This window comes from Sturnira hondurensis, unplaced genomic scaffold, assembly GCF_014824575.4.
Source record: "Sturnira hondurensis isolate 20B ecotype Veracruz unplaced genomic scaffold, ASM1482457v3 Scaffold0021354, whole genome shotgun sequence".
Lineage (NCBI taxonomy): Eukaryota > Metazoa > Chordata > Mammalia > Chiroptera > Phyllostomidae > Sturnira > Sturnira hondurensis.
Genome location: NW_028093985.1, coordinates 30628893 through 30644815, shown reverse-complemented (window position 1 = coordinate 30644815; position 15923 = coordinate 30628893). Strand labels below are relative to the sequence as shown.

The following is a 15923-nucleotide window of genomic DNA, read 5'->3' as shown; positions in this document are numbered from 1 at the left end:
AAGGAGAACTTCCCCAGTCTGGCAAAGGAAATAGACTTCCAGGAAATCCAGGAAGCTCAGAGAGTGCCAAAGAAGTTGGACCCAAGAAGGAACACACCAAGGCACATCATAATTACATTAGCCAAGACCAAAATGAAGGAGAGAATCCTAGAAGCAGCAAGGGATAAGGGGACAGTCACCTACAAAGGAGTACCCATCAGACTGTCAGCGGATTTCTCAAAAGAGACCTTACAGGCAAGAAGGGGCTGGAAAGAAGTATTCCAAGTCATGAAATCCAAAGACCTACAGCCAAGATTGCTTTATCCAGCAAAACTTTCATTTAGAATGGAAGGACAGATAAAGTGCTTCTCAGATAAGGTCAAGTTCAAGGAGTTCATCATCACCAAGCCCTTATTATATGAAATGCTAAAGGGACTTATATAAGAAAAAGAAGATGAAAAATATGAACAGTGAAAGGACAGCAAACACACAGTTATTAACAACCACACCTAAAACAAAAGCAAACCAAGAGGACAGCTAGATCAGGAGTGGAACCATAGAAATGAAGAACACATGGAGGGTTAGAAACAGGGGGTGGGACGGGGAGAAGGGGGGAGAAGGCACAGAAAATAGCATAGATGGTAGGTAGAAAATAGATAGGGGGGAGGGCGAGAATAGTGGGGGAAATATAGAATCCAAAGAACTTGAGACACGTGGTTATAAACTAAGGGGGGGGGAGAATGGTGGGGGAGGGAGGGTGCGGGTGGAGGAGGGGAATAGAACAACTGTAATGGTATAATTAATAAAATATATTAAAAAAACAACAACAAAAAAACTTCTCTGTGTCTGAGTTTCCTCCTCTATAATTATGCCTAACCTAGAGGGTGGCTATGAGTCAAATGAATTAGTACAGTTGACCTTTGAACAACTTGGAGGTGAAGAGCATTACCCAGTGCAAAATCCTCATATTTAACTTAAGCTGATCCCCTCCACATAAGTAGATTTTCAACACGAGATAAAAAAATACTGTTTTCAGTCCAGGGTTGGTTTAATCCCCAGATGCAAAACCCAGTAACATTAATGTATTTTGCTGTGTATAAAGTGTTCCCATATATAATACACACCCACGTTTTTGGCCTGAACTTTCAGGAATATAATCCTTCATTTTAATTTTTAATTCAATGTTTTATTTATTAATATTTACATATTTGGTTTTTTGTATTATAAAGAAATTTTAGTATTTATTTGTGAGCATATTATGGTACAAGAAATTTTATGTAACAAATAATTATAAAAAACAGGAACAGATATAAGGTATTTCGGGTACTACCCATGTATTATGTGCATCTTTATTTTTTCCTCAAAAATTTGAGCAAAAATGTGTGCATAATACACAGCAAGATATGGTAGTACAAACTGCTACTGGGGTAGGCAGAATAATGCCCCCCCCACAATGATGACCAAGTCTTAATCTCTGAAAACCATTGGGAATCTCTTCATGGCAACAGAGATTTTGTTGATGAGATTAACTGAAGGATTTGAGAAATTGAGAGATTGTCCTAGAATATTCAGTTAGGTCCAATGTAATCTCATAGGTCCTTATAAGGATGAAGGAGGCAAGTGAGACCAGAAGAGACATGAAACACAAGAGGTTGTCAGAGTGATGACATGCTGGAAAGGATCCTTGAGCTAAGGAATGCAGGCAGCTTCTAGAAGCTATTGGGTTAGCCAAAATGTCCGTTTAGGTTTTTCCATAAAATAAAAGACTCATTTTTCATTTTCACCAATAACTTTATTGACTTGGATATTCTGAGTATGTCACTGTCTCTTGCTACTGGCTTCTAGTGGGTAGAGGCCAGGAGTACTGCTAAACATCTTCCAATGCCTAAGATAGACCCATAGCAAAGAATTACTTGGCCAAAATGCCAATAGTACCAAGAAACTTCACAAACCACTTTTGACATATTCGATCAGTCATAGCACCTTCTCCATACACTGCACAAATTTTTTTTTGCATTTCAGTTGCATTTTTACCTTTCCTAAAATAATAAAGCATAATATGCCAAAAATGTTGCCTGTTTTCTTCCCTCTTCAATATTAAAATAGCTGCACAAAAGTTCACCAATTTTGGTAAGTATTTTTTAAATGCACGCTGATGTGACAGCTGGCATGACACAATCTAACAAAATTGTTCTGAATGAAGTTAAAGACAACTAAGTACTACTAGAGCCATTGTATGGAAAATATGAAATGAACTTTTTTGACTAACCCAATAGAAAAGGCAATAAAAAAATAGATTCTTCCTTAAAGCCTACAAAGGAAGGCAGCCCTGCCTATCTCTTGATTGTAGTCCAGCATGCCCCATTTCAAACTTGACCTCCAAAACTATAAGAGAATACATTTTCTTATTTTAAGCCACTAAGTTTGTTGTGATTTGTTATGACAGCAACAGAAAATTAATACACCTGGCAAAGTGTTGATGCAACATAAATAAAGCTTAGAAGGTACCTTTATACCTTCAGTCCCTGATGAAGGAAGCTGCCCAAGGTCCCATCAGAAGTGGAGAGCTGAGAGCCTAAGGACCTGAGAGCCCACGCACTGGAGCAACAGAGGGTGAGGCCATGTGACTTTATAAGCTCTTTTCGCAGGGGCATATTTTGCACTAACAAGGCTACAAAATAAAGGAGTCAGGAAAAAACTTTATGGTTAAAAACATTTTTCATAGAAAGAAGCACCAACCTCCATTTGGGACAGTTTGGGCACTACATAAATAAAAAGTGTTTTAAAGCTATTCTGGAGCTACGGTGGGACCAGTGGAATGAGAGTGCACTCCAGCTGGCCAGTAAACTTCATGGTGGCTTGGGCCACGGCAGTGGAGGTGGAGGAATGTGAAACTATTTGACAGGACAGATGAACTAGGAAAGAAAAGGGAAAGAAAAAAAGAAAAATGGCCTCTTTTTTTCCTGAGGCAACTGGAGGATAATAGGTGGCATTTCAGGAAAATAGAAAATGCTGGGGTAGGAGCAGAGTGAGGGGTAAAGGTTCTGTCCTGGAGTTATTCAATAGCTCAGTAGTGGTATCAGGTAGACATGCAAGTCAAGAGAAAGTTGGGAGAATATATAAATTTGAGGGGCCAGTATAAATATGAATTTAAAGCAGTGGGAACGAATGGGATTACCCAGAGAGAGAGTGCACAGAGCCGCTTTTTATAATTGTAAAAGGCTCACCAGGCGATTCTCACACATCTGCAGTTAAGAACCACTGCATTAAAGCTAAATATAGGGACTGTAATTTGGTAAAAGAGAATCTGTATTTCCAGCAGGGTGACACTGTTAGTGTGGAAGTTCCAAATCAGTCAGATGCTTTTCAACTATACAGTGGAAAATCCTGCTATTTGGTCAGATCTCAGGAACTTTAACAGGAAAGCATTTTGGTTTGACAAAATGACAAGTAACCCTTCAAGTGCCCACTCTACCCCTTAAGATACATAGTGTTGAAGACAAAAAGAGTGTGAACTGGGGCTATGGCCATAATCAGGTATCTAACTCTACTTCTCTATCGAAAAGCCACAAACCGCAATTACAAATGACCTTTTAATGCTATGTTCCAGACCCAGAGCTTATCATGCCTGAATCTCTTCCAAGATATTATCTTTGTGGTGCCACTTGTTCATTCAAACAAATAAATGCCCTCACCATGTGAGCACAAAGAATGCTTAATTATATAATACCTTGTTAAAACACAAGAGCAATGCACTCTTTGCCCTAGCAAATCATTATTCGTAATCTCACACCTGCCTAGATGTGACAGTAACAAAGGCTACTAGATGCAGGTGTATGACAAGAGTGCCACGTGACTGAAGTGAAAAGGTGGGACCTCAAGCTCACCATCCCTTGCTGCAGTTGGGTACCCAAAGGACTCTCATGGCTGCACCTGGGTAAACCACTCTGCAGCTGCCAAAATCACTCTAGAGGATCCTAACCCTAAACTGGAATAACAACAGGCCACTCAGGTCGGCCCCACCTTTGTAATCCCCAACCCTGTGACCACTTCCCAAAACATGCTCATGATTCCAGTTGCTAGCACTTTTTCTGCTCCAGGACACAGCTCCATTTCCGCCCTGTGAGTTTCCAGATGTGCATTTAGATTAGAACCATATGACCCCGTCCTGCACTAGCCCAATGCAGCTGCACAGAAATCACCTCCTATTGAGGCAACATTTTAGGCACCAAGCTGCTATATAAAGTGAGATGCCACAAAACAGTTATCTTTTTAAAAACTATTATTAGAAAGCTTGTAAATAGGGCAAAATGTTTGTATTATTAAATAGTTTCATACAATGCAGTTTTATTACTTTCAAATACATTTAAAAACTGCATTAAGTGGTACTAAGCAAATTAAGTGTTAACTAATAGAATATTTTTCTTCAATTCAACACTTCCCAAATTGTTCTATGGATCATTATTTTTCTTTGTAACTTTTTTGCAAAAAAAGTTTTTAAATCACAGGGATTTTTCTTCTAAATGTATTTTTATTGTATTTCTGTTCTAAGATAATAATGTCAACAATATATTCCACCTAAGACCACTCGCAAAAGTTCACAGGATGCATTTTTAGGCTGCAACAACTCCCAGGGAACCACAATCATGCTGTCACATGTCACCTGGCCAATGACTGCTTACCTAGGTTGGTAATGTCTTAAATTTTTTGACATACTCCTGTCTTTGTACACAAGAGTAATCTACTTACACTACCTAAACTTCCAAGGATAAATGGCATATACCGTCTTTACCTTATTTAAATAAGTGCAATTAACATGTCTAAGAGGGTTCTTCATACAGAAATAGTTTTGGGGAATCTCTGAAAACAGGGTAGATAAACAGCCTGACTTCAGGCTTATTTACCGTATAATAATCATTTCCTCAATAAGCTCCTTCTACCTCTTACTGACAGGAGACAGGTATTTAGGCAAGCCTCATCTGAATGATTATAAATTCTGAACCTCCTAACTATTCTTTACAAGCCCTAAAGTCTCTATAGTTTTACAAATCCTTCCCTACTGACTTTGTTTATAAAAATCCATCTGATGCAATTGATCTCCAAGGTAAAGGTGGGACTTGGTAAATACCACAGAAGCAATAAATGCAATAGCAAGGCACAAAGTAATATATAAAATTATAATAATAGCAAACTTGTAAATGTCACACCATCAGCATCAAAGAAGAGTTGAAGATATAAATTTCTTAGATTCTTCTCAAATCTTTTTTCCCTTATTTTACACAATTATTGGTTTGATCTTCTCCCTAAAAGTCACAAGAAATCTCCAGTGTCGTCCTCATTTGTCCCCACAATTTGCAAGCAGTAGCCCTGGTGCAAAGACAGTTCTTCTTCAGTTTGGGGGGGGTCAGCAACCGATCAAAGAGGAGGAGCTTTTATTTACCGTAAGCAGTTAGCAGGTATTCTCAGAAATCTGTCTGATCTTTAGGAAAAAACCCCTGAGTTACAAGGCCCCTATTTGGGGTATTGCCTTTGATCTTATGATAAATATCTAGCCTTCTCCAGTCCAGCAAGCTCCCCCCTACTCCCTTCACTGCTCGCTCGCTCTCTCTCTCTCTCTCTCTCTCTCACATACACACACACACAGTAATCTATACTCTGTTCTTCCAGCCTAGAAAAAAAATAATTTAGCCCCATAATTTGGGCTGAAGATGAAAAAGGTCATTTTTAGTTTCTTACTGAAATGCTTCTTTGAAATCCTTATGATAGTCTCATCTTTTCTTAGGAATGCTGATCAATGAGCTGGCTTCTGACAATTTGAATACAAGCTTCTTAATTTTATTAACGTCTGCTACACAATAATCATAATATAAGAAGCATAGCTTTTAAGTATAAGGGTACTTCACTTTCTATTCTCTTCTCACAAAGCACAGTCCCAACTGAACTCATTCATCCCCAACTATGCTGATGAGGACCAGACCAACATCTCCCTTCCCTGATCTCTCACTCTGGCACTCCAGCCCACTTGGCTATTTTCACTAACATCCACCTCATCATAAATGAATCTGAGCTTGGCTTCCAAACCAGCTCATTTTTCAAACTATCCCCTTCTGCAAACAGTACAGAAAGTCTCCAAACACCCCAAAGCAAAAAGGTGGGAGAAATTTTTTGACTCAGACCAACCATCATTTATTACCCTTTATCTTATCTGCTAGAAAGCCTTGATGCTTCTTTTTACAGATGTGTCTCCACATTTTTCCTCTTCTTCTTGACTCTAGCCAATTCAGTTCTGGTATAGGGATTTACTGCCTTATGTCTCTATAATCTCAAACAGATTCTCAGCTCCTTCCTGCTTCTGAGTCTTCCTACACACTGCTACCAGAATAATCTAGACTGAACATTCTCTTCACTCTCTTCCAGGTCTAAACCTTTCTACAAAATTAATTTTCCAGCACTGCTTTTCTCAAGCAGCTTTCTGGTATACTCAGTAACTTCAAATGGTTCACTTCTATCTAACTCATAATTCCTTGGACTGGCTCTCAGGGCCATTCAATCTGATCCCAAACTACCTGTTTTCCCAACCACTCTTTTTTCAAAATTTATTTATTTTAATTGTAGTTCAAGTACAGTTTTCTGTCTTTTACTCCCATCCCAGCCCACCCCCCCAGTGCTCCCCACCTCCCTCCCATTTCCACCCCGCTTAGTTTTTGTCCATGTGTCCTTTATACTAGTTCCTGTAAATCCTTCCCCTTTTCCCCTGAAATTCCCTCCCCTCTGGTCACTGTCAGCCTATTCTCTATTTAAGTGTCTTTGGTTATATTTTGCTTGTTTGTTTTGTTGTTTAGGTTCCTGTTAAAGGTGAGATCATATGGTATGTCTTTCACTGCCTGGCTTATTTCACTCAGCATAATGCTTTCCAGTTCCATCCACCACCAAAAATTCTAAGTTAATCCCCTCACTTATGATGCCAGCCAGGCTCCTTCATGACTCCAAGCCTTCAGAAACATTGTATTCACATAAGGAATATTCTTTTCTCCCGACAAAGCCCTACTCAATCAGGAAAGCCTAGCTTCTTTTCCACGTCCTTTGGTCAACTTGACCTAGGCCATTACCAGAACTTTGTTCTGTTTCTAAATTCCCTTTAGAGCCCCTTCCCTTATATATAGAGAATATGAATTAAGATCACAGTCTTATTTTATTTTTAACTGCTGTATCACTAAAATCTATAACAGTGCCTGGTACATAACAGGTAAATCTCTGTCCATAAATCTTGGTTCACTGATAATAACTGGCATTTACTATATGCCAGTCACTATTCTAACTTCTTCAACTCCTTTAGTGAGCCATTAGGTGACACTTAACTGTCTCTTATGGTTTCATAAATGGCAGTTGTGTCTTCCCAAATAACCGAGAAGCCCTTTCAAGGCAAGTAATGTATCTAGTAAGACTGTCATAATCTCATAGTGTCAAACACACAGGAATTTCTCAAATACATGCTGGGCATAATACACGAGAAGGGTCAGTGAATTAAAATGACTTAGGTTTGCTATGACTGGTTATGAGACCTGCAGCAAATTTCTGAAGTCCAGTTTATGTGTCTCCATGTCTCTACCTGAAAGATCAAAGACTAAATTATCTGACTTGGAAGAACCCCCCCTACTCTAAAATCCTTTGTCTGATTTTTTTTATATTAGAACTTTTCTTGGGTCCTGGTGACTGTTAAGAGAATGACTACCTCACTGGGTTCTAAAAATGCAAATTCGGGACTTTTGGGGGTAGAAAATAATTCTGAGAATGATTCATACTCTCAGGCTTCCATCCTCTAATGCTCCACAGGTTAAAAAAAAAGTGCTACCACAAAGGCAAAGACCTATAAATCCCACATTCCTCTACACCTGTGGTAGGAAGAAACAGAAGGGAACTGCTGCAAAGGACATCTTCAGTGCAAAAGCACAGCCTCACCCTGAAGGAGAACTTTCCATCACAAAACTAGATACAAGCAAGGCTGGAGGAAATTCGTCTGAAAGAAAAAAAATCACTGGAAAATTCCCTGGCCCTCCAGACTCCTGATTGAGGACAATGAGGCTCACTTGTAGAATCAGGTGTCTTTGGGTCCAGTCCTGCTCTGTCCTTGAAAGAAGCATTTAATTTCTCTGAACTTCTAAAGGCGCCTACCTGCAAAAGAAGCCAGTGGGAAACCCATTTACAAGTAAAAGATGCACAAACACATACATTTAACACTGGAAAAAATACACTTAAAAATTGCAACACCACTCAAGGAGAAAAATGACACCCGTGTTGTTCAGCTGAAGTCTGTGGAAACTGAATGACGACAGTAAAATCTTTGAGAACAGAAAAGGGATGGTGGCCTGTCCAACAAGCAATGAAGAAAGTCACACATAATCTTTAAGAAGTGTGAAAAAGTATCAAAATTAGCAGAAATTAATTACTCTTTGGTAAGCAGGATGGAGGTCCAGTGCTGGTTCAGACATCCTCGTAGTTCTCTGCCTCCAAGCTGAGCAGCCCTCGGGGTTCCAGAGGGGACACCAAGTTCCAGTGCAGGAATTATGAGGAAAATATCCAGACCCTGGCTTTTCTCCTACTGCTTACTAACTAACCCAAGCAGTCAGATTAGGCTCAGAATGCAGCCCATCTGTGAACTATACAAAATCGAAATACTATAAAGTCATGGTTTTCAATCATGAGACTCTGAATCGCCCTCTGTCCCAGAGCAGTGGAGCAACCCAGTGAGCAACCTTCAGGTGATAGAAACAAAACAAATCAAACACATCACACATGTCCATGCTCTAGCCTAAAAGTTCTCCAAGAATACCTGGAAATCTATGAAACACACAGATAGCACTAGTTTTAAACCACACTCTCAAACACAAAATAAATTTGACTAATGCTTATGTAATGACCAGTTTATTAGAATTTTGTTTTTATTAACCCACCTCTGCTTCAATAGATCTAACCACACTATATATACCTTTAATGTTAATAACAAGAGAAATACAGCTTAAACCAGTAATTGGAGAACTTTTTTTCTGTAAAGGACCATATTTAAAATATTTTAGCTTTTGTGGGCCATCTGCCTTTATTGTACAATTAGTAGAGAAATGAGTTGTGGCTATGTCATGAAATATTTAATCATTTAAAAACATACTAACCTTTCTTATCTTGTGGCCCTAAAAAAACAGGTGGCAGGCTAGATCTGGCAGCCGACTTAGGCAGAGTTTTAAGACCGGAAGTCTTGGAAACAAGAGGGAAGGAAAATATTTGCCAAAACCTTCATTCTTTTCCTACCGCTACCTCCATCTCTCTTTCTTTAAAAAAACAAACAAACAAAAAGGCCATTTAGAACAAAATGAACAGGAGGGAAGTCTCCATGCACTTTATTTTCTAATTTCTTTTCCTGCTTTTTCTCATCCCAAGAAGGGATATAGAATATGCAGCAACCTGAATGTCAAAATTAATACAAATAAAACAATGATAAATTGGAGAAAGGAAATAGCTTGCCTAAGAAGATTTTAGACGTCTCAAATTGTTTTTGCACATGACTTTCGTACTACCTTGTTACTAATCAATACATCTTATCTCCTGTGCTGAAAGGCAAAGGAAATAAATCTGGACCACTGCCAACCTCTAACTTAGCCTGCAGAAAGTAAAAGATGATCTACCTACTATCCCCTGACCAGAATGCTTGTCTCAGAATAAGTATATCCATTTTATTATAAATTAAGTTTAATTATAATAATCTTCCATTTTCTTTCTTTAACTCACATATGAACATAATCTATCCTCATATTTTCTGTAACATATTGCAATTTAGAATCCTAAAAATGTAAGTGAATTTTAGGCATCCAGAGAAACGAAACATTTCAATCATCCAAAAGTGCTAGATATCTTTTTGAGTATTAAAATTAATCTTTTTGATCACTCCTTCCTAAAACACAAAATGCTAACAAAGAGCAGTGAGAGTATACTAAAGAACAGGCCTCTGGCTAGACTACAGCCAAACCAGTTTTCAACAGGACTCATTTTCCCCCTAGAGGACACTGAGCAACCTCTGGAGACATTTTTTTGTTGCTACAACTGGGGGAAAGGAAGGAAAAAGGTGTTTCTGGCATATTCTGAGGGATGCTGCTACAATGCAAAGGATAGCCCCCAATACCAAAATGTCAATAGCAATGATGTTTATAAGGTAGCCAAAGGTTGAGTTTGTATAGCTTTAAGCTAAAATGATTCAAGGTTGATCTTTTCTTTAGGAAACAGTATGTCAGAGTTAAAAATTTAACGTAAAATATTCATTGGACAAGTACTATGTGCTTGTCTGTATAAAAGTACAAATAACATTAAATATACCATCTCACAGAAAAGCTACATTATGACCTCAAGAGACTGAGTTCGTTTAAACCAAGTGACTTATTTCCTCCTACCATAAGACAAATTTAGCAATAGTCAAACACTAGGTCTAAACTCCACTTTAGTGCAATCAACCTTCACACCTGATCCTAAGCATGATTCCAACCTTAAAATTAGTGCTTGGCTTGAAATCTGTATCTGAAAGAAAAAAACCTTTTAGCTAAAATGGTCTACTTACTCTCCTGATCAACCTACTAATGACAACTATGAAAAGAAGTAAAATTCACTTTTCTTTTCAAGTTTCTCCTCCACTCCTAAAAGCCGATGCTACTAGGAACTTGACCACCAAAACACAATGACTTTATGATCCAACAAACAGATGATATCCCAGCTGTTGAATAGCCTCCCATTTTCTTAAATATCTCTATGGAACTGAGGGAACGACAAGGAAAAACAAACCGTTGGACTAAAAAGAAAAAGCTAATAATTGAGCAAGGGATCAGAAGCAGCCACTAAGCTACTCCTTCTATGAAAAAATGTCAACGCTTATGCCAGTCTGTCAAAAAAAAGGCCAAAGTTGTAACAGCCATGGCAAAGAGCAACAGCTGACTCAAAGTGAAGACAACAAATAAAATTGGAAAGGCTTCTTTGCCCACAGCTCAGATATCCCCCTAATGCTACTGAATGAGCAACAGAAAAAATCCCCTGAAGATAAACAGGATTGCAACTTCTCCCAAACAAACCTACTTGTTTAGTCCCTGACAGCAGTGCTGATCTGGGCATGACACATTCAAATCAACTTAAAAAACAATACACTGAAGCCTTCGGACCAGGTGCTGTCATGACTGTCACAGTGGTATACAGGAAGTAAGCTTGAGTTTCAGTGAAGCATGCTGGGCGGGAGGAGTCCTGCAGCATTGCTAGACTCAGAAAGGGGTGGAGGAGACCAGCCTCTCCAGAGGCTTGCAGTTCCGGCATTCCTCCTAAATGCCTGATTGCCACTGACGTCAAAGTTCCACACCTTCCCAAAAGTCACAGATCTAAACATTATACCCCAAGAAATGAAATAGGCTCCCATATACACACCTGCACAAGCCGCAGAGAATAGTGCTATAGATAATAGAGTACACTGGAGTGTGAAGAAGCCAACAAGATAATATTTTCGTATGTACCAGTAAAGATTCACAGATTTCGGAAGGCAAGATAAAACAATTGGGGGATCAAGGTCAACTTTTATTAAACATTGTCTAGATTTATTAAACATCGCCCAGTATAGATATTTAATAAATATTTTATATGCTTATTAACATATAAAAATGTTAAATATTAACATAAACATTAAATATTTATATGCCTATATAAATATTAACATATAAAGTGTTTAAGCATATTTTATATGTTTATTATCTTTTTACAATACAACTTTAAAACCAAATGGCATAAAAGTCCCCACTTTCCAATGTCTTTTAATTGAATATTTGTGTAAAGGTATTCTCACTTAATAAATTATCTGGGTACAAAGATAAAGTCTGAACTTCACTTTCATATTTTCCATCATTCCCAAGAGTTAATATCAATCTCTTTGGTTGCATGCTATACTAGTTATTTAAAAACTGATCATTTGTTATACAATATCAGCCTGTTAATTTAATTTTCCAGATCCAAACATAAGACATTATATTACAATATACACACTGTTGATAATAAGCAACTTGTGAAATCTGCTTGTAAGAAATGATAAAGCATTTCAGGAAGACTTTAACAATGTTTATCTCCTTTCTATCTGCTGGAATTCTTACATTACCCCAAAGTATCTTTGGGGCATTAGGCCCTGGCCAGACTTTCATTCAGAGTGGAATTTTCACTAATTTTTCTAGCTGAGCTTTATTAACCCTAAAATATACACATAAGCTAAAACAGACAAGGCCACCTGTTGCTTCAGGCCTCAAAGGAATTGCTCCCAGAAGCACAGGAGAAAGGCTTCCAAAGACTGTCTCAGAGGCAGGCAGCTGCTCCAGGGTGGGAGAAACCCAAGCACCCTGATTTGGGCCCACTTCTGCCCCAGAGTCTGGCCAAGCAGTGGAAAACAGAGTTGTAAGAGGAAGGAAAGAATGAAAGCCAAAACAAGAGCGAACAGATTACTCTCATTTTAGGATGGTTTTAAATATATCTTGCTCGTGAGATGGATCATATACCTTCCTGTAGGTTCCACATTAACTGTTTAAAGAAACTAAAACAGACAAGTCAGAAGACATCAATCCCTTTCTGAATAAATCATTCCTCTAGACATCAAAAATGATATATAGTGGCTGACTACCTTGCCTCTAATAATTTGGTATCCAACTGTGACAAATAAATATACCGTATTTTGCCACGTATAATGTGTACCCAAGTCTTTGGCCCAAACTTTCAGGAAAAAATGTTTCCATTTATTTATTTATGTATATTTAGAAACAAAACTGACTATTGTATTCCAGGGTATTATTTTGCATATAGATATCATTATTGCTTTCTGGAGTTTTAGCACATAATAATAAATAAAAGAATTAAAAACATTTATGTAGATATGGAATAGTACTACCCAGGTATAATGTGCATCCTTACTTTTCCCTCAAAAGTTGGTGCAAAAAAGTGTGCATTATACATGGCAGAATATAGTAATACATTGCAACTTCACCGCACTATGTTTGGTTTTCTCAGCAAATGAAGGTTTATATGACAGAAGTAATGAAAAAACTAAAAATCAACTCAAATGCTGGATGCTGTGCTACATTAATGGTTTTCATTATGATGTTTAGCTCTGAGAAGAGCTAGAAAACATTCTAAGAGAGTTATAAATATCAAGCATTTAATGTTTCAGAAAAATGAGCATATTCATCAGGGCTTCATAATAAAAGTTTTATTTACAAAAAAAGTCATAAGCCAAGGAGCCACAGACCAACACACTCAAACTTCCCCATCAGATCTTTCCACAAGCAGGCTGGGGCCTAACAGTAGGCAAAGAATTACTAAGAGGCAGCAGCGCTAGTTGCTGAGAGCCTAGACTCCAAAGGCCACATGTTCAAATCTCAGCTGCAACTGTGTGACTTTGGGCAGGTTCATTTCTCTATGCCTCAGTTTCCTTACCTATTCGGTGGTGATTGTGCAAATCAAGTTTATCATGGAAGGCACATAGGCTGATGTAAGACACATAAATTAGGCTTACATGAGGTTTATTCTGTCCACCTGCTTCAGGATTTAGTAGTTCTCCAAAACTAATGCAGCAAAGAGTGCCTTCTTGCTGCACTGAAAATCCAGTAATAAAAACCTGAGAAACACAGCCTTTAAATGTAAAAATCTCCACCTACCAAACTCTCTCCTCCTGCAAGCAAAACAAAACACACAGGGCCTTCTCTCCCATCAGCCACTGTCAAAAATACTTTCACTTTAAGCAGAAATTCTGCCCCTTGACAAGGACTAGGGCTGGATATTAAAATATGGAATTAACTTTGCCTAAGATGTCCCAGTAACTGAATGAGTCATTCACTTCTTTAGAAACAGTAAAACATCAAGGTTGCCAGAGAACCCCAGCCCCAGATGTTTGCATAAATTATTTCCAAATGATCATCAAACCAAATCCAAAGGACTTTATTCAAGATAACACTTTAAATAAAATGTATCAGTTTTTATGATTCTTCCTGTAACAAATATTCTGAAAATATTGGGTTATTGGGAGTAGGAGCGGGCAGAGGTGACTCACAGTAAGATTAGCCCCAAAATTATGAAACAAGGCTCAGAATTCCTCCTTTTGCTCTTGCTTCATAGAGTTTACCCTTTTAGAAAACTTTAATCTTACCAACAAGCACTGGATAAACACTAAACCCAAGGTTTAAAGATATCCCATGGCGCTCATCACACAATATTTTGCCTATTGGACTACTTAGGAGAAGCTGAAGGTTTAAAAAATTTTGATATATCAGTTTATAACAAGATTTTCAATACCTGTCACCTGCCAAATACTGAGTGTTCTAAAATGATGGTAGTATCGACATAGGGGTCTTTTTTCCACTTCTATAATAACTCAGGTAAAGTTAGTAGTTTAATTTTAAATAAATTCAAGACTTTGCCCTAGCATATCACAAGAACAAATGACAAGGTTACTATATGGCCATTTAAATTGTCGGACACACACACACACACACACACACACGCGCACACACATTAAAACGTCAACTTGTTCGCGTTCTAAGTTTCTCTATCTCTTAATCAAATAGCTGTCAGATCAGTTTGTCAGTCTTTTGAGTTTTTCAGGTTCATTCGTTACAGAGGATACTACACAATACCCAGTTTTACTAAAATTTCCTAAGTATACTGATGACTGGCAAATAACTGGAAACGAAAATATACGCGGCGCGGTATTCTTCCAAATAAAACCAACTGTCTCCGTTTGTTTATTTTTAGCAACTTTAAATAAAAGCCTGAAGACGGGTCGTTTTCCCAACGCGTTTGTCAATTCGACCACCGGGCACAGGGCTGAGCGCCCCACAGCTTCCGGCTTGAGTATAACACGCGCTTCCCCACTAGGCTTCAAACAACCCCGATGTAACAGCTGAAGAATAACGACTAAAAGCAACCCTACAGATTCACATCTAAGAGGACTGCAACATTAAATAAACTTTTGTTTATTTCTTAAGAATGGGGTAAAAACATTGCCCAGATGGGGTCTGTCTGACCCATTTCCGCAACTGGATATGCGCAGGGGGTCTGTGCAGCTTAACCCTGTGTGGGCCGAGGGTCTACGCCAAAGCGTTAAGACTGCGCTGCGCTTGCTAGGGAGCTCCTCAAGGCGCTCGCGTTCCCCGGGCCAGCAGGTGCCCGAGGGCACCCTAACAGGCCCCGTGAGAGTACAGGAACCTGGCCACTTCTCCCACCTCGGCACTCCGCTCCGCACTTAGTTAACTCGGTGCGCCCAGGAGGAGGCTCCAGGATCGCCGTCACAGCCACCCCAACGCCGCAAAGCGGGGCTGGAAAGAGGCTCCGGTCCTCCTCCAGTTCGGGCTAGCCCTGCCCTTGCGCGGAGCCTCCGCGGGAGGTAGAGGACGAGGAGAGGCGGGTAACTACACCCCCCACGCCTACCCCTCGGTACTCACCTGGGGGAAGGAGCCCTCGCGGCGCGGGGTCTTGGGGTAGTCTAAGTGACCCCGGTCCAGCATCAGGTAGAGCGAGAAGATCACTACACAGAAAATTGCGCTGCCGAACACGGTGAACTGGCGGCTTAACTTCATTTTTCCTCGATAGATTCGGGGCTAGGACGCTGTCTTCACCTAGAGGAGAACTGCGGACTCTTGGAAGCGGTCGCCGGAGGCTCCCCAGTTACAAGCTCGCGCTCTCCGCGCTTTTGGCTGCGGGTGCAGGTCCCAATCGCGTATCCGGCGCCACCAGAGCCCTCGGCCTTCACCCTGGCTCACCGCCTTCCCTAGGGCCAGGCGTCCCTCCCCTAGCGGGACCCGCCTGCAGCCCGTAAAGGGCCGGAAAACTTGATCTCGAGCTCAGCTCCGGCACTAGGCTGGGCAAGCGTGACAGGCGACGGAGAGGTCGCTGCC

The 15923-nt window shown here is 39.6% G+C and overlaps 1 protein-coding gene across 1 annotated transcript in view; it reads right to left on the bottom strand.

Annotated features, from left to right (window-relative positions):
- Window positions 1-15605, bottom strand: part of MAN2A1 (mannosidase alpha class 2A member 1) — a 166612-nt gene extending 151007 nt beyond the window's left edge. Inside the window, exon 1 of the mRNA XM_037032276.1 lies at window positions 15471-15605. Within this exon, the coding sequence (XP_036888171.1) occupies window positions 15471-15605 (135 nt within the window). The remainder of the gene's footprint in view (window positions 1-15470) is intronic.
- Window positions 15606-15923: the final 318 nt, after the last annotated feature.